Source organism: Leuresthes tenuis, unplaced genomic scaffold (genome assembly GCF_036924035.1).
Source record: "Leuresthes tenuis unplaced genomic scaffold, fLeuTen1.0.hap1 SCAF_21, whole genome shotgun sequence".
NCBI classification, from domain to species: Eukaryota; Metazoa; Chordata; class Actinopteri; order Atheriniformes; family Atherinopsidae; genus Leuresthes; species Leuresthes tenuis.
The window spans coordinates 17,775,922-17,795,060 of NW_027325375.1; the positions used below are offsets into that span (position 1 = coordinate 17,775,922).

Below are 19,139 nucleotides of genomic sequence, written 5' to 3' on the forward strand. Positions count from 1 at the left end.
TTTGCGAGCTAAAGTCATGTCATCTGAGACACTTAATTGGGCCCGGGCCCAAGGGGGGACTGCGGACGGCATTCCTCCACTGCCAGCCTGCGCCTTGTGTTTTACTCTTCGCCGCGTGGCTGCAGTCTTTGGGTAACATGTGCGTCCCCACACAAGTTGAGCTGCGGGGGTTGAATTAGTGACACCAGTAAACGGGACGACTTTATGCTGGATTTCGTGTAGCCTAGTACACCGAACACAAGATAATAAAAGTAGCCTATCAAGATAAGAGTACAGGTCAGCTCTGGAAGGTTGTTGGGTCATCTTTGCTGGATTTTCGCAGGAGAGCGGCGGCTGCGAAACGACCGAACTTCCTCTGGAGAGACGTCAGTGGTGGCCTACCGGGAAACTGAACTCACTCGGGACCGAGGACGTACGGTGTGACTTGTGCAACGCCTGTGACTGAACTTATACTCGGAACTTTCTGACTCGGGTTCGTGCTGCTTCAGGTAACAACGTCCTGCTGGCACAAACTGCTGCTTCTCATCTGCCATGTGCATGCGGGAAACAAGTCCCACTATATCATTATGTTATATTCCTACAATATACGCACAGCTGCACTATTTATTTTAGTAACAGTGACATATTTTGATGCATTGCATGACTTGGTCTGTGGTTACATCAAAATTGAACTTTTCTATACCAACCAATTGATAATAATAATAATAATAATAATAATAATAATAATAATAATAATAATAATAATAATAATAATAACAGAGTGCCTGTCTTGTTGTAGAAGGTCGTTGAAGTAATTGTGTGAGACGCAGATTTTATCAGGGTTAAAGCAGGCAAATGCCCAGATATAAAAAGCCTGTGTCTTCTCTGAAGGGAGGGATGTAAAATCCAGTCCTCAGAGCCAGTCTTCCAGGACTCTCTAATGATTTAATCCTACTGCAACCCTAAATGCATGATGAAACTGGTGGCTCCGTGTGTGGTGCGTTCATGTGTATTTATAAGACTCCACTAGAGTCTTATAAATACACATGCGGTTTCATCACATGCCTTATCATACAGTCTGTTGACTTTCATTCCAACTCAGCACAACACCTGCTGAGTTCAGTGTTTAGTTTTTCCCACTGGCTTAAATCACATGAATGAACTTTATTTGAATACATATGAATTGTTTTTTCCAAAGTAAATAAGCAATTCACAGGAAGCGTGACACTTTGAAAGTAAATTCATGTGTTAAACTATTCATTGTTTGAACTGTCAGGTTTGATAAAAGAGTGAAAAACTCTATAACACTTTTATATGCTTGCAATACAGTGGCCCTGAGGTGCAAGTCACAACAACAAACTCAAAATCGACAGTACAGAATTAAAAAAATAAATAAAAAATTTGGTGGTACACAGAAAATGTAAAGACAAAACAAAAACCACAGTTTAAATGTCACGTTATGTTGAAAAAGTAGGAACCAGCTGTGTTTTTTATGGCAATTTATTTATTAAATGTTAGAATGACCTTTGATCTGAAAAGATCGATTGACTATTCATTGTAACTTAATCACTCGTCTTTTACAAGGTCCTTTAGATTGTGCTAACAGCTCTGTTTCGTCTCATGGCCTCGTGAAGGGATAAATGATCACCTCAACCAGAAGAGTGTCTCCTGATAAATCTGAAGTTAGAATCGCCTTCAGCCTTGATGACACACCAGGTAAACATACACACGCATACAGTACATACTGTCCGCACACACACACACTCACGTACCCTCACACACTAATCCCTGCACACACCTGTGTTCCAGGCTCTCAAAATGATGATAGCAACTTATTTTGAGTTCAGTTCCACCTATTACTCAACCGATCATTTAACACCAGATGAAGCACACTCTCAGTGCACTTTCAGTATGTGTGAAACATGTGTATGACATTCTCCCAACCAAAACAGACCAGGCAGGATCTGGCCTGAGCAGCACCTGTGCTGTGGCCATTCTTCTACACTGTAAATGAGACAGGTGCTCTCACTATTTCTGTATGACCACAGCATATTAAAAACAAACACAAGCATATTCTCAGCTGTGCACAAGCAAAATGCTAATGTCTAACCAAACGCCTACTATTGTTTGATATCTGTAAAAAAAATAAATAAAAAAAAGCTCTGTAGTCTTTATTGCTCCTAAACTAACCGACTTACACATGTACTCACTCAAATATCTATCATATGGGGCTATGTGATATCTGTCATGGTGTTTTACTGCAGAGGGGTCAGGCAATGGGACAGCAGCTGCAGCCTTGCAATGGCAGAGTCAAGTTTCTCCTCTAATACTAACAGTGTCACTGTTCAGCTTTTAGAACACTGGCCTATATTTATAAGTAGTTAACACTTCCAGTGCTACTCCACCCATACTTGATGCTCCCTTGTCTTTCTCTTAGAAAACAACATAATAGGCTATAGCGGCAACAGCTCCCTCAAATCGAAATCAGAGGCCACTTATTGAATTCAACGACAGATGTCCCTTTGCAAGTTATTTTCTTTACCACTTGATCATTCATTTCGTTCACCGTGATAACCCTGACCGCAGTAGCACAGTGGACAGCAGAGAGCCTTCTCTGGTTAAAAAAAAGTTTTAAATTTAGTTTTACCTCCAGAGGCACAACCTCCAAAATGAAATCTGGACATTCCGTTGACCATCATGTTGTCTGTATGAACTCATGTTTCTCAGCAGAGGGGATGAGAGCTGTGATCCATCTGGAGATCATCCCTCATGACTTCATGCCTGGCATAGTTATAACCCCACAATGTGTCAATCCCAAGTATGAGACCTGTGTTTATTCTGCATCATAATTGCCCCAATGGCTAAAGGCTGGCCCACTAATACTCCTGCTTTTAGAAGGTTGCATCATCCCAAGATTCTCTACGTGTTCCGCAACTCCAGGGGGGACATTACTGCTGAGGCGGTGCAGACAACCTGTCTGTTCCTGTCTGGCTGCCTGTCTGTCTGAATCACTCTCTGTCTATGCATCTGGCCTGGCTGTTCATCCCTCTATGTTTGTCTGTCTACTACATAGAATAGTTGTCCCTTAGTATTCTTATCCTGCCTGTCTTTCAACCTTGCAGCTCATTACTGCTATTCAGTCAGAGGACATAGCTCATTTATAAGTTCAGCATTGTGTTGTTATGTTGCAAAGTTATTCCAGAGGCCCCTATAGTGTTTCATATTGGACCTCATTTCATAAGGCAGAATACATGAGGTATTTAAACAGCTCCATGGAGAAAAAAATCTACTGGTTATACATCTAGAATGATTATCTTAAGTTACAATGTGAAGTAATTTTTACTTTAACAACATGCTCTGTGTTGATTTGATGGATGAAGCTGAGGTTTTCTGTACTCTCCAAAACGAAGAGAACAGCTTCTCTGTTTTACCTGTAAGTTCAGCATGCTATTAAAATCAACCAGACGTTTAAACTCATAACATCATCACATCACAACATTTTGCTGTATTTAAATCCTGGAGAGACCTGCTCCTTTGTTTTGCCCTTAAAGAGTAGTAACTTTAAATTGTTTGCATTCTTGGTTGTATTTCTTTCAAGGACGTACCTCATATGCACAAGAGTTTCATTGTCAGCGCAATCTCATTCCCAACCTGTCACATACTAATGCTTGGTCAAGAGCAATTCTCGTCAATTTTCGACACACCATCCACATATCATCACTTTTTAGGCTCATGAGGATCTGCTGCCTATTGCTTGGTAATCTTCTGTAAAAGTGATTTGCAAATCCTAAGCGTCAAAAGGAAAATGCCATCCTAAAGTGCTTGCTAATAAGTAATGTGTAAGGAAGTTGTTGGTGAGGAGGGAAATAGACAGACATCTTACAACCAAGCATGGGACTCATGTTTGAGTTCAGTCTTGGCACTGCTGTTTTTCAGTTTCTTTTTGGTCATTCACTTTTTGTCTTTATTTTTCCTTTGCTCCACTGCTGCACTGATGTGTTATTGATTAAACATTTTTGGTGAAAGTTAGACCAAAGTAGAACTTTGTTGAAATCAGTAAAACATCATGGTTAAGTTTTAAGATACATTAGAAATTTGATTTTAATGCAGAAGGCTTTTCCAACATTTTCCATGTTGCCATGGCTCAGCCAAAAGTGACGCTTTGGGGTATCCAGTACATTCAAACCATACACCTGGTTCCTGACCAAATGTCTTTATGTTCGAATTTGGGAGCATGAATGGGTTGTTTTTGTAGCCAATGTTAGAGCCTCCTGCACTATTTTCCAAATGTAAAAAAAAACAAATTCCCTGCATTTTTATCAGCACATAGATCTAGCTGAAATATAATCCAATAACTGGTTTTGTGCAAATTTTATATAAATGAATGGGAGTCATCATTGTCAAAAAGTAATGAAAATCAATTAGAAAACCAGTGGCACAGTAACTGAGGACATTTACGTAATCCTTTTAGTTAAATACAGCTTTTGTAACCTTTTAAGCTTTTGCATCTTCTTTCTTCTACTTATTCTTGTGTAAAACTTGTGCCTTCAAAGCTATTATGTTTATTTTACAGCATGTTTCCACAGTAGTTCAGAACAGAGGTAGAGGGAGGTGAAAGGATATTCTTTTCTAATTTTTTTAGCACTTGAAATAATACACAGCAGACTTTTACATTTTTACTATCATAAATCAATATGGTGTACTATATTTATTTACTTTTTTTTTTCTAAAGTAACCAAGTGTCACTGAATCATGCATTCTGTTTATATAGATGTAAAAGATGTGGAGGACCTTTCACAGACCTTCCCGGATCTTGAACAGCGTTTACAGGTATAGAGTAGTGCTACAAATGACAATTAATGACTAGATAAAGCTGATTTTTTGAGGAATTTAAAAATGAATATCTAGTCTAGATGTGGAGTACTGTAGGTAATTTTTTGGTCATTATCTTAAAACCATTCCAACCTATCACTACGTTTTTGTCATGTTTCATATGTCTGTCTCTCTTGCAGCCAGTGCCGCCTTGTGTGTCCCTGAGAGAAAGTGTGCAGGTGTACAAGGAACACTGCAGGATGGCAAGAGAGTTCCACCAATGCAAACATGAGATTGCTGTGCTTGAGGACCGCAAGTAAGGACCTATTGCAACAAATTGCTTCCATATTATTTTTACCAACAAATATACCGTGGTGTGGAAGGGTGGTTTCTTCCATTTGGAAGATAGGCAGTCAATCTTGACCCCCTTCCACCAGTGGAAGTCTATGTGCAAGGCTTTGAACTCGAGTATACTAATCAATATGATTGTAGAGAAAGAAAAAAAAACTACTATATTTCCATTCAGTAGAGTTAATTATAAGTATTTCACATATTGATCATTTATTCAGTTTCACTCAACCTTTAGCCGTCAGAAAGATGGCCAAAGTGTTAGGTATACAGTCCTGTGGCTGTAAAACAAGCCCAAATAATCACCTCTTCATCATCATATTTAACGGCCGTTATGAGGTGTTTGTGCTAAAATGATGTGTTTGGTTTTCACTAAACATTTTGCATTATGTTAAAACATCTCCATGTTTGTCTAATTTGTCTCAAAGTCATTGTTCCAGGAGTGGTTTGTTGACATCCAATTTGCTAACCAGAACCACGCTACCATGTTTTTGAATTGCAATGCATGCACCAATGCAAGAGCTTACTTTGTTTTTTTTTTAACACAGGGCTTCTGCATTATAGCTTAGTTTTTGTTAGATGGATAATGAGAAGGTATAATGTGTCATGAGTTGTTGTTCATCTGTTTTTATTCACCTAATTGTAAGTCATAGTAAGAACCGGGTGATTTCTTTATTTTTATGACCTGATATGTAAAGCCTTAAAATCAAAAGAGGGCACACTTGCTTATTTTCATGCATATAATGTAAATGTGTGAAGGAGAAACACATTGTAAAGCACTTTGTAGAACCTACAGTAGATAAGCTTGAAAACATTATTTAAGTGTGAAACATTTACCAAATTGTTGTCCGACACACTATTAAATAGCACAAATTCAAGAGAAAACTAATACAATTTATATTATTAAATTAACAGTAATTCATTAGATTTAAACTAACAAGATTTAATTCCTCTAAGCACCACTTTACTAAACTTAGAAAAACAGTTATGTTTCATGTCCACCAGATGGCATGTTATTAACATGAGGAGAACATTTAGCACTCGATCTATAATGAGCATATGCTTAAGATGATATTTCAACAGCTGCATGACTTTATTTTCAGTTGTATTTAATTGTTGTTCTAATTGCTATTAAATTGGATGGAATTGTGAAGTGTGGATATGGAAGTAGCTTTCTGTACTGTAGTACTCTGTACTTAATTCTTGGAAGGTGTGGAATGTTTGTTGGGGCTAATGTTGTATTATTGGGACCCTGGTTAGATTAAACTGTATGAGACCCATTATTAGCTTTAATGTTTTTATGCATAGTGTATACCTTTACATAAGAAGGGATGTGTGGCTCATACATAAGAAGGGATGTGTGGCTCATACAGACACTGTCATCTTGTCCTTAGCAGCTGTGGGTGGTCTTATCACAAAGATTTCCAAGGCTTTTGCAGCTACTTAACCATACATACACACACACTCACACACCAACAGACATGCACTGAATCTACTCCACTTCACTGTTCCTAAATAGAGAACTGCAGGCAGACCCTGTTGGGACGAGCATGGCCTTGAATTTAGATAAGCATATGATGAGTCAGGTTGCTACACTCTCCTGGTTGTTTCTAGTCACAGCACATGCATAAACAACATGCAATTTATAGTAAACCAAATTATTATGTGACACAAATGAAAGGATTAAAAACTGAAAATGCCTGGTAAAATTTCACTGATTTGGAAGCTTTACATTCGTCGAACCAGACAATGGAGAATGTCATCATGTCTTCTGCTTTTTGCCACCACGATTATCAGACATGCGTCATACAACACTGTATAAGGTTTTTTTACTTCCCATATTTTAGACACCGAGTAAAGTGTTGCAAGCATTATTACAGAAATAACAATTCAACACACTAACAAGGGATTTTCCAAAATGCGGTATTGCTTCTGGTCGGTTATAAATTAAGAACAAGCCGAAGGATACAAAACTGCCAGACAAAATTTGTCCAAGTTGAGCAATGCACTTGATTGTTTTTTAGAAAGATTTTCTCATATGAATAGTACATCTTAGGTGTGTATATGTAACTGATTCAAACATGATCCAAAGAGATAGTACAAGAGTTACACACATGAGCTAACCCCATTGTGAAAGAGTCATTAAGCTAAAAGAAACAGGTTTTGCTTTTTGGTAAACTGGGTTCATTGTTTTAGATATGTGTGCACCGGGCAACGTGTTAAGTAATGCTTGATATCCCCTATATATTTTTTGCAAATCTTCAATCAATATAGTACACCAAGAATATGAACAGTGTTTGTACATTGCTGTTTCATTGTACATTGCATTTCAAGAAAGAGTGTATTCTGTACATTCTATATGAGCTTAGAAGCATTCTCTGGTGTCTGAATAGAAGCTACCAAAAAAAGCTCTTGTTCTGTTCTTTAGGCTCTTTCTGTCACAAAAATATGCATTGACATGTATGCACTTAGGGGGGATAAACAGAGAAAAGGACACACAAACGATCACTTAAACGTTTGGTGAAATCAAATTGCAGAAAAAACAGTAGAACTCAGGGTTATGTTTAATAGTGAAAGTAAGAGCATTTCCACCCGCACAATGCGAAGGGAACTCAGGGGATTGGGACTGAACAGCTGTGTAGCACTAAGGAAACCAATCATCAATGAGGCTAATCGGAAAAAGGATAAAGATTTGACTCTGGAGCAATGGAAGATGGTCATGTGGTCTGATGAGTCCAGATTTACCCTGTTCCAGAGGGATTGGCCCATCGGGGTAAGAAGAGAGGCAGATGAAGTGCTGCACCCATCATGCTTAGTGTCTACCGTACAAGCCTGTGGGGGCAGTGCTATGAGGTTTCCTATTTTCTATACCGTCAATCCGTCAGTCGGGTAGCGGGTGGGCGGGAGCCTATCCCAGCAGTCATCAGGCGAAAGGCGGGATACACCCTGGACAGACCAGATTATTCCATCAATGGATTTTTTTCTTCCCTGATGGCATATTCCAAGATGACAATGCCAGGATTCATCGGGCTCCGATGGTCCGACTCTCCCATCATCAATAAAAGCTCTTGGTGAAAAATGAATGCAACACTGAACGGAAATAAATCTTGTGACATTGCAGAAGCTTATCGAAACAATGCCACACCGAATGAGTGCCGTAATCAAAACTAAAGGCGGTCCAAGGAAATATTAGAGTACGTGACCTTTTTTCTGTAGATGGCGACTTTTTTTTGGTCAGGCAGTGTAGTATATTGTGATGCATGTGCTGTGGTCCACAGATGGTGAAATGTTTTTCAGATTTCTTACATGTATCATTACAATGCCAAAAAAGAACTATGTCGCGTCCCTGATCAGATCTGCCATAAACATTTCCCTTTACTTCCCTATACGTAATGTTCAGAAAACAACAGGTAGACTATTTAGAACACCATCGAACCTGCAATATCTGTTACATTTTAGTGAAATTCTGCTGAACACAACATTTAGATTCTAATAGAAGCTATTTTTATCACGTTAAAATAGTGGATAATCCACTGAACAATTTTACCAAGAGTGTTACAAAGAGGAATTAAAAAAAACTAATAATTAGGGTAAATCGATGAATAACATGCGTTGAAGGGGTAAGTCAGTAAAGTAGTGTATCAATAGATATGCATAAATATTATAAACGCTAAAACGTAAAACACACCAGACATTTCAATAGACTTTCTTTCCTCTTCGAAGAAGCCAGACACGTTGTGCCTGAGCACAGTTGGCAGAGAATTACGGAAAATGGGGGGGGCTTGAATATCAAAAGCCCAATAATTTATCACAAATTGCCACTGGGGAATAATAACTAGCAGGGCTCCATCTGTCTCAATGGTTTCTGGGCACCTATCAGGTGTATAAATCTTAGATGTGGGCAAGGCTACTAAAGACTTTGAAGGTTTGATGGAAAAAATTTAAATTGTATCAAATCTATCTGGGAGCCAGTGAGGAGAAGCAAGCACAGGGGTGATATGATAACATAATGTGTTCCACCAGCATCAAGCAGAAGTTAGAATTGAATAGTGTGCCCTTTTTTCAATATCTTTGTAATCAAGACCACATTTCTGTTCCACTCAGTATAATTGGATCCACAGAATGTTTTGTGTTTTGATTTTGTGGCCCAGTGGCAACCATGATCAGTTTTTTGTTTTTTTTTACCCACCTCAGCTATTCCTGTGAGTTTGCTCTGTTTCCATGGTTGGTTTACTCCCACATCCTAGAAACAAACAGCTGTGACGAACTGTCTGTAAAATTCCCTCATGGGAACTTGATAGGGTTGTTTCCCTTCCTCAAACTAAGTATATAGGTTGTTTTTTTGTGTGTTTCCGTACCACAGAGAAAAAAACATAAACAAATAACCAGCACTTAAAAACCTTGTCTTGCTCACTCAGGCGTAAGTTTCTGGCAGAGCTGGTGGAAGACGAGAAGCTTGCCATGGAGATTGCACGTCTTGAAGAGGAGTTTCGGCGTCTAACAGAGGAGAACCGCATCTTGGTGACTGTCCACAATGAGCGCACTCAGCAGCTGGAGAGGCTCAGCCTGAACAATCAAACCAGGCAAGACTCCTCCTGACCTTTGACCTCCCCCAATCTGAGACCACAAGTTTTCCAGCTGACACCAGGCCAGCAACTCTGTTCTACACAGTCTATGAATCAGCAAATAACACAAAAAGGAGCTGTTTGTATATGTCTGAGTCATTTGTTTGAAACACAGATGCACTCCTATCAAAAGTGAGAAAGTTGTTATAGGGATTCTACCAAGCAGTGACACAGCGCTCCTTTTCTGGGTGTTGTTTTGTTTTTTATGTGATCTTTCAGAACCCTTCTGGCCGCTGTTGCAACACCTAACAGCGTATACTCATAGAAAGTCGGTTGCAGTGAATGTTACCAGATGCTCTTGTATCTGTCTCAGATCTTCTGGGAAAGCAATTTTTTTTTCACCAAAGGTGGTGCAATGTGGTCCAAATGTTGTATTTTAAGGATTGTTTTTAACCCCTTCTCCCTCTACCAGCACACAGGTGAGGGTTTAATCTCATCTGGAAATTGGAAGCATTTGTGAGGAGCAGCTAAATACGGACAGGTGATCATTTATTTCACTGTATGTGCTGAAACATAACACTGAAAGAGTTGTATATTTTTTGATTAGCGATGTACGGGGTTATGTGGTGTTGTGTGTACCTGTAGAAGGGGAAGTATGTAACAAGATAAACCTTGGCTTTTTGTCCTCATCTGATAATAAAGAAAAAAAACGTTTTATTTTAACACCAGCTTCAGTTCCTTAGTTTCATTTCTCCAAGCCAGTTGTGTTGTGTTTGTTGTGTTATGTCCACACTGCTGGTATTCAAAAGAAAAAGGAAGTAGGGGGAGTTTTTTTTTTTTTTTTTTTGTCGTGAAGGGATTAGTTCATTGTGGAATTATGAAACAGTCGCCTGATTGGCCAGTTTGACTTTGGCTGACTTCCTTATTCTTCCAAATCATGTGACATTGGCAACCAGGCTTTGTAGTTACAATTATCAAATTTTCTGTTGTAGCTACAGCAGCCTGGTATAACCTAACTTTAAAGGCATGCCTTTTCTTGCAACAGCCCCTTGCATTGTATAGCATTTGAAGTCATTCGCTGATACCTCAAATGCCACACATTTGAAATAAATTTTTGGAGCGTGAACTCCTAAGTTTTTGGGGTTTTTTTTGTGTCTCTAAGAAACACACGTACGCACACACAAACAAACTCACAGTATTATTTTGCTACCTGAAGAAACAACAACTTGACAGGGGACAGAAATGCTCTCTTTTAGGAAATATTAACCTTCAGATTAACATAACTGGTCTCTATTTCTTGTAACAGGTCATCTGTTTTTACGCAACTTGTCCTCACAGTTCTTCGTGTTTGAAATTTGTCAAGCGAGTCGAGTCACCTTTAAGTCTAAAGACAAACACCAGACCATACCCTGATTAAGCACTAGCTTTATGTACCCCGTCTTCACCCTAATCTCCGTAATGCAGGAGAAGGGATTTTCCGGGAAATGTCTGTTGGTTTACCATGAAGATCCAGGGGTGTGATTGGAAGGAATGGGAAAACTGCTTGCTCATCCTTTATCAGCATGAGCGCATGAGTCAGCACTGGTATGTTACACCCATAGTTGTTGCAACACACACTCTCTCTCTCTATGCCGGCCTCTCTCTCGCATACTCACACACAGGCCATATGACTGAGTCAAGCTCAGCTTTTAGTTTGTAGCTGAGCTGAGATAAGGTTTTCTGGGAAACACAGCCCAGTTGGACAACATTCCATTTAGCAATATCCATGCGTGCAAGACAGCTGGGACTTTATTTTACACCCTAGGAGACTTGAACAAAGTTTCCTTTGTAAGGTAGGAATCTTTTTATTGTTTCATGAAAATATAAAATAAGTTTTTGTTAGAGAGGACTTGGTTGTCTAACTATCCTGTCTGTGTTTTATGTACAAACAGATGTCTCTGTTGGCCATGTCTTCCCAACGGTCGTCCATGTTTACATTTGAGTCTACAGTGCATTCCTCTCATGTGCTGCGCTGGCTGGATGAGCAGCGTTGCCGGGACATGTTGTGTGATGTTACAGTGGTGGTGGAGGGTCAGAGCTTCAGAGCCCACCGCTCGGTACTCGCTTCTTGTAGTGAGTACTTCGCTCAAAGGATCTCTGCGCTCACGCAGCATGGAGCGGTTATCACTCTGCCACAAGAGGTGAGACGTCACCTCATGATACCTCACAGAAAAAAGCAGTTACACAAACTTTCTGAAAGCGAAATGAGGAAAGTATTGGTAAATAAAAGAGTTATCTGCTCAGAAACTATTGTTGGTGCATAGGTTGGGGATTATTTGACTCTTGAACTGCATGTGAACACATAGCTATAACTACTAAACGGAACAACAACCAGATAACAAAGATTATTAAGTAATTGAAGAAAATGTTCTAAGAATTAAACTTGTTGTGATGAATATTGAGTTTATTTTATGTTTAATTTGTTTTGTTTTCAATGAATTGTAATTAATGCATTTCCTGCTTTCATTTGGAAACCTAAACCCATAGAAACATTTAAACAAATCTGCTCTCAGAGTACAGCACACTTATTTTCACATGTTGGCCTGCAGTTTATGGATGTTAATGTGACAATAATATAAAAAATTTATAAAATAAATAGATTAGTCCCATCACTGATACAGTCCCTGAGGATATACAAGAGGATAGAAAATGCTCATTTGTCTCATTTATCATGTTTTACAGGTAACAGCTGCTGGCTTTGAACCCTTGCTGAAATTTGCCTACACATCTAAACTTCACTTCAGAAAAGATAATGTCTTGGAAATACGAAGTGCAGCCTCCATTCTTGGTTGTCAAGACCTAGACGAGGCGTGTTTTGATTTCCTCCCCCCAAAGTTCTTTTCCAGTAACAGTGAATCTGTTCCTTTATTGAGAAAGACCTGCTGTGAGAAGAAGTGCAAAAGGAGATTATCAAAGAAAAACTGTGGGACAGACTCTGACGATATGTTGTTGGATAACAAAGAAGTAAAACCAGTTGCTGACTCATCATCTGAGCAGGAAGTGGCTTGGGACTGTGACAAATCGGAGAGCAACAAAATGGGAAGTCAGGACAGCGTAGAGTCTCTTGCACCTGTAACTGAAGGGGCGAGTGAGCATTTCATGCAGTGTCCAAAGTATCGCAAGTTCCAGATAGCTTGCGGGAAGGAAAATTGTGTCACTGAGAAAAGTCTAACCAATCCAGCAATGTCAGTGAACATGGATGATTGTGTCCTCCCTTGCTTACCATGCTCCAGCAATGCAAACAGCACAAATCAAACTGGAAATACAACCTTCAGCACATCCAGAGACAGTGAAGGAGGGGCTAAAGAGCCATGGAAAAGTGACATACGTGAACTTAGAACAGAGAACTCTGGGAACACATGGGGCGTTGATATGGTTAAGAAAGACACATTTGAAAGAGAGAAAAAATGGCATGATGAGGTCACTGAGAACAACTTCAAGAAGTTGGAGAAAGCGAGGGAGCACATCCCTGGAATCAACTTTTCAAATAGTGTGAAAACAGTTTCATCAGAGCCAAGCACAATGTTGTGTGAGAGGTCATCAGAGTTAAGACTGGACCATTGCCCTCTCAGAACCTGGGACAAGGACCCTGCAATTACTAGGTCACTGGAGCATGAAACGTTTGTCATTAACATTAAAGACAGCACGGAAGCAAGGGACCCTGGTGTGCCAGAGCCAGGGTCCATTTATCACCACATGCCGATAGAATCAGAGGGAAAAGGATTGGATAATGCCTGTCTAGATGGAGGGATAAGAGGACAGACAGGCAACATGGAAAGAGCAGCCATTCTCGTAGATAATACCAGACAAGGAAGCACTATGGAGAAGGAAGTGGCAGAGTACCTTGCCAAGCGACTGTGGACAGACAAAGGGACCTCTCAGATAGACTTCCAGGAGCCTGTGGCAGGACACTCCACTGATACAGAGGGTGGGTGGGCACAGAACCCATCTTCAGAGTGCCCAAAACGTCACAACAACCTCAACTCCACAGGAAGCAGCTGCTCCTTCCTCCAGGATCTGGACCAAATAAAATGTTCATGGGGGCCAGCAGGCATGTCTGAGTGTGAGGGAGCATCTCAGTCAGGTGTTTCCTCTGTAAACTCAGGGGAGGATGGAGACTCAGAGACAGAAACAGAGGGAGATAGTGAGTCCTCTACAAGAGAGAGAGCTAGGCAGGTGAGCAGCTAAACATTGACAGAAGTCTGCTGATAATCTGCAGATCTGCTCTGTTCTCCTACACACCACCGTCCAGTCACCTACTTCTAAATCCATGTTGTTCTGAACACACACAAAAAAGGCTCCATAAGAAAACACCAACACCTTACTTGTAGTTACCTTACTATGTCTCATGAATAATGAGTGCCTGATGTCATTCAAAGTATACTGTCTGTAGCACAAAGTTAATTATTCACCCAGTAGAGATGATATGTGTGTGTTTGAGCATGCTTATGTGTCCTGCTCATTTGTTCAGAGTCCAATTCAGCCAAAATTCCCAGCTCAGCCTGTTGAGTTAGTCATGACAATAGGTCAAACCGCAGGTTAATGGAATCTCTCATGTTTATATCCAGGCTGAGCATTTGGATTAGGCTGAACGTACAAATAATAACTTTTCGACAAAGCTAAGGTTGTTTGAATCTTTTATTGTCCCCAGATAAAACACCAATAAACTGGTGACTGTACATTTCCTGTCAGACAATTGCCACAGTAGGTTTCTTGGGTTAATAATTACTAGTTTGGTAAAAATATAACTATATGACTTGGCTTGCATTTCTGTCTGTGCATTTACAACTACTTCCACATGGACTAGACTCTACTTATTGCACATTATTTAATGAAATTATGTCCTAGGATTAGTTGAAGTTACATTAAGGACAAGAAGTTATTTTTTCATGATGATCAATTGATGAGTATTTCTCACAATACTCAGAGAAGAAAGCAGGCCTTTCTTTACAAAGCTTCCTCTCTGAGGAAGGTTTTTAGCTCACAGTTAAAATAGCATGTGACTTAGAGCTTGAAATTACAGAGATTACAGCGTTATCGAGGATGCTCCTTCATTTATTCAGATTCTCTTTCTCCATAATCTTTTTGAACAGTAGTTTTATTTCCTGTTGGGTTTTCTCAGGTGCAGTTGCCATTCCCTGTGGAATGGATAATCAATTTGAGTCGAAACGACTTCCAGCAGCTGCTGAAGCAACACGCCTTTACTCGAGAACAGCTAGATTTTGTCCATGATATGAGGCGGCGCAGCAAAAACCGCCTCGCAGCTCAACGCTGTCGCAAGAGAAAGCTCGACTGCATCTATAATCTGCAGTGTGAAATCAATAAGCTGGTAAGAACTTTCTTTTTTTTAAATAAGATTATTTTCCAGTAGTCTGGTTCTTGCATTGAGTCAGCTGTGCTAATCAGACTCAATGTGCTGCATGTGTATTTTACAGAAGACAGAGAGGGAGAGACTAATGATGGAGAAGAGCCAGCTGAGCCAGCTGAAGTCAAAAACTTGTCACAGTGTCACTGCCTTATGCCAGAGGGTCTGCAGTGAAGCAAATCTACGACCAGACCAGCTACAGGTGTTGGCCAAATACAGCACCTCAGACTGCCCTCTGTCCTCTGTCTTTCCTCAGACTGACACACATGTATCACAGCATGGATTGCCACTGCATCATCAAACATCTCTCCTGGCATGTGCTGGAGGTCTTGAAACATATGAGGCATCTGAGGAGGACACATCTAGCTCCAGCAGGGACACAGTCTCAGGACAATAATCACCTTAGACACATGCCCAGAAAACTACAACAAAGCCCAGAGAGATGTTGTACCTGAGGTCATGACGGCAGGTTATGAAACTGAACTTTACACTGTATCATCCAGTATACGAGGACATTATTGTGTACTTTGGCCTCAGTTGAGGCTGCATTATTACATATTCATTGTGATCGTATCATAATGCTTAATCAGAGTGGACTGCCGCAATGGCTGTAATCAACAAATTCTTAATCACATTCGCCTTTCTACAATTAAGGATCTACAACAGCATTCTGCAGCAAATGATTTTATCTTTGAATGTCTAAAGGAAAGTCAAGGTGCATTTTGAGAATGTTGAAGAAAAATAAAAATGCATCAAGACATTAACAACTTAGATTGTGAATTGAAGAGTAAGATTTAAATTTTCTAAGAATTCCTCACAATGACTACTAATGAATCCATAGTTGCATAAACCTCAAAAGATATTTTAAACCTTTGTATACAGTTTGGAACAACATGAATCTCAGGTATTAACTGGAGGATTTGGCATGAATTACCTCTAACGGAAAGCGCTGGTTCTATCCTCTCGCACCGTGTGCTGCACACCACATTTTGCACCAAAACCACACAGCTCAACAATAAGGCTCAAAATAGTGCGTCATGTTTACCTTTTTGATCTTCTGTCTGACTCTCAGTTTTCTGGTTGTCATTGCGGCCTCCTTGACTCAGCCGACCACAGTGACACAGCTCTGATTAATAGCGCAAATCTTTCATAGCTTTGACTTGTTAAAACACACCTCATGAATCCTGTTTTCTGTCATCGTATTTAAAGTTTCTTCTAAAGAACTTTGGTAAAGTTTTGATGCATCAGCAAACTTTAGGAGAAAACCTGCCTCATTGCATTTTAACTTAATTTCTCTGTCTGGTTTTGTAGCAGATTGAACTATTGTGTGTTAACTATAATTTTCTATCTCACCCTTATCTAAATCACTGCCAAGAGTAAAGTCAACAATGTATGCATAAGTGATGTAGCACAACCAGATTTATCTATATATTTTGTGTCTCCTGTTCTATCAAAAGTACAATTATTTCTATTTGCTTCATGCACTCTATACATTGCTCTATTTTCCGCAGGTTTTACGGTGGGTCTTGCTTTTTGTTTTACCTTTGTTTGTTGTGAACATTTCACACTCAGAAGGACTCCACAACAGGTTGTAAGGGGACCTGTCTTGTGATTCGCTTGATCAACCTTTGCTGTCATTTGTGTATCAGTTCAGATGGTCTTTGTTTTTTTTTTATTGAAATGAATGATGTTGTGAATGCAAACCATTTATACATTGATTTTAAGAGGAGAACTGAATAACCATACTGTATTTCTTAAGACAGCAGGCTTCAAGGGTGTAAAGGTTTTTAGTGATGGCGAATGACAAATTAATGGTTTTCTCTCCTCAGTGATGTATAACTCTTGTCCTTATTGCCCTCTAGTGGCTGTAAATGAAAGTAGCAATCCTGGTGTTTCTTTACAGTGCCCCATGATGATTGTCCTTCAATGATATGCTCCTGTCCAAATGGATGTCAGCATTCTATAGCATCAAATGTAGAAAAATAGATAAATTAATAAATTAATCAAATTAAAAGCGCGTTGAGCATAACAAATAAGCATAAGATTCAAATAGCTTCAAACAGCAAAATATGTTTGTTCTCTCCAGGAGTTATACAATTGTAAGTGCAATGCGGTTTTATTGAAGAACATTAGTCATATTAATTAGATATGAATTCTGCCAGTGTTCAATGTGAGTGATGAATAGCTGAGCTAAACTAATCTACAGAGAACTTATCCTTGAAACCTTGACATATATATTTATTTATTTAATGCTGCTCTTCATCTCTCATGTGCCTCCCTCCTGAATCTTAGTCACTCTCTCCCACTCTGTTACTTTTAATCTGCTCTCTGAGTTTGTCTTTGCTTTCACTCTTTCTTGAGTCCTCTTCTACCCCATCACTCTCTCTCTTGAGGCCATATTAATTAGCAAAGACTGTTCTTCCATCTCTCAATTTTCTTTCATGTTTGCAAAGGTAGTGTGATCCTCTCCAGAGGATAACAAAACTTTAAAGAGTTTTGTCATTCACTGTAAGGTTGGCCATCGTCCCCGGGTTTTCATGCCCATATTAATATGAGAGAGTGGAGGGGAGGTCAGAGGGCTCAGAGATCAGGCAGGTCAACGAGCCTGATAGGCTTGGTGGGAATTGAGAATCTATTCTTTCAGTGGGCTTAAAGATGCGAGAAGTCACTCCAGTGGGGGAGAACTTTTGCCCGCGAAAGCATGTGATTAAGTTTTAAATCCAGTCCTTCACAACTGGCTGCACTTTCCTTTGTGTTTATGCTTTTATGTCCAACAGTGTATTCCTTTGTTTAGTTTTTTTCCTGTAGAAATGATACATCTTTGGGAAAACACTATTGACAGCAGTATCTCAGAAAAGTTCTGTTTTCTGATTTTCATTATTATTCAAGTTAGAAAAACCTGAAGTCAATAAAATGTATGCAGTGTGTCTAGTGTGACAATAGATGGCTCCACATGAACAACTCCTGGCAGTTGAAACAAGCTTGTGGTGTCGAGTGAACAGGGAGAAAAACTTATCAAATCACATCATATCATCATCTGAGTACTCTTAGCTGAATTATGTAGCTTGTCACAAAGACCCTATTGGCCTCCATGTGATTTAGCCAGTTACATCCAGTCTGATCTAATAGAGAAATGTCACTTGTAATCTGTGAAAAGCCTATCATTTTCAAAGGCAGTTGAGGTAACTATTTTAATGTGTCTTTTCTTGTTTTCGATGAACTATCGATGCTGTTTTGTTGTTGTGAGCTTAAAGATTAGCATCTCTTCCTTTAGTGCACATCTTGTTTTCTTTTACTACAGCCCCCTCCTCTTTCTCTGCTCCTTTCTTTCTGTCGCTGTGAGCATTTTCTGTAGGTGGTTCTCTGGCAGAGCCTGAGAACAACAGAGAGAAGGACATGCTAGGCTCATAATCCAGTAATGACTGGATAAACCTGTGCCAGTCGTTGTCACAGAATGAGTTAATAGACCAAAATGTGCAGAATTTGTTTGGAAACCTAATTTAATACAAATCAAAGTTTGCTTTTATTTTTCATTCCATCTTTTAAAATGTAATTTTAACTCTAAATAAATTACACCCACCTCCTCAGTTTCAACTACCTCTAGAATTTAGGATAACTTTTAAACCCTATGTTTGGAAAAAGTTTGACAGATAATAACAGATTATAGGCCCCATATGAGATTGTCCCGAGGTTCCATATTGGTCCAGAGTTAATAGCCTAATTCTGTTTGGTGCTAGGTGAGCGTGTATTTCCCCATTAATGTGTTAAACACAAATGAGCCCAATTTGTTTTGGCTTTTTCAAGCACAGGCTTACATTTTCTATTAGTGAACCAGCAAATACTCACACCGTGTGGATAAAATGCTTCTTCTGGGTCCATACCCATAGACTACCTTAGTACCAGTGCATAACCAGTTAGCACTGGGTCAATGTGAAGTCAATATGAAATCTATGTATGGCTTATTTTAGCCCATTTATTACCCACACAAGCCTCAAATACACAGGCTGAAGGGGTAATAGTGCTGTTTAAAC

General features: G+C 39.5%; 2 protein-coding genes across 3 annotated transcripts; both read left to right on the top strand.

Moving 5' to 3' along the window:
- The first annotated feature begins 311 nt into the window (after positions 1-311).
- map3k7cl (map3k7 C-terminal like) lies at positions 312-10,640 on the top strand. 2 transcript variants are annotated; one of them, XM_072374789.1, is made up of 5 exons: positions 312-488; positions 1,564-1,695; positions 4,751-4,809; positions 4,992-5,107; positions 9,558-10,640. In XM_072374789.1, the coding sequence occupies exons 2-5, from the start codon at positions 1,620-1,622 to the stop codon at positions 9,736-9,738; spliced, it is 432 nt and encodes a 143-aa protein (XP_072230890.1). In that variant the 5' UTR covers positions 312-488; positions 1,564-1,619; the 3' UTR covers positions 9,739-10,640. The 2 variants fall into 2 exon arrangements, with proteins under 2 accessions (XP_072230890.1, XP_072230891.1); XM_072374790.1 differs by having other exon boundaries at positions 1,614-1,695.
- Positions 10,641-11,343: 703 nt separating this feature from the next.
- On the top strand, positions 11,344-17,008 carry bach1b (BTB and CNC homology 1, basic leucine zipper transcription factor 1 b). The gene is made up of 5 exons (XM_072374547.1): positions 11,344-11,536; positions 11,636-11,884; positions 12,426-13,919; positions 14,866-15,072; positions 15,179-17,008. The coding sequence occupies exons 2-5, from the start codon at positions 11,636-11,638 to the stop codon at positions 15,503-15,505; spliced, it is 2,277 nt and encodes a 758-aa protein (XP_072230648.1). The 5' UTR covers positions 11,344-11,536; the 3' UTR covers positions 15,506-17,008.
- Positions 17,009-19,139: the final 2,131 nt, after the last annotated feature.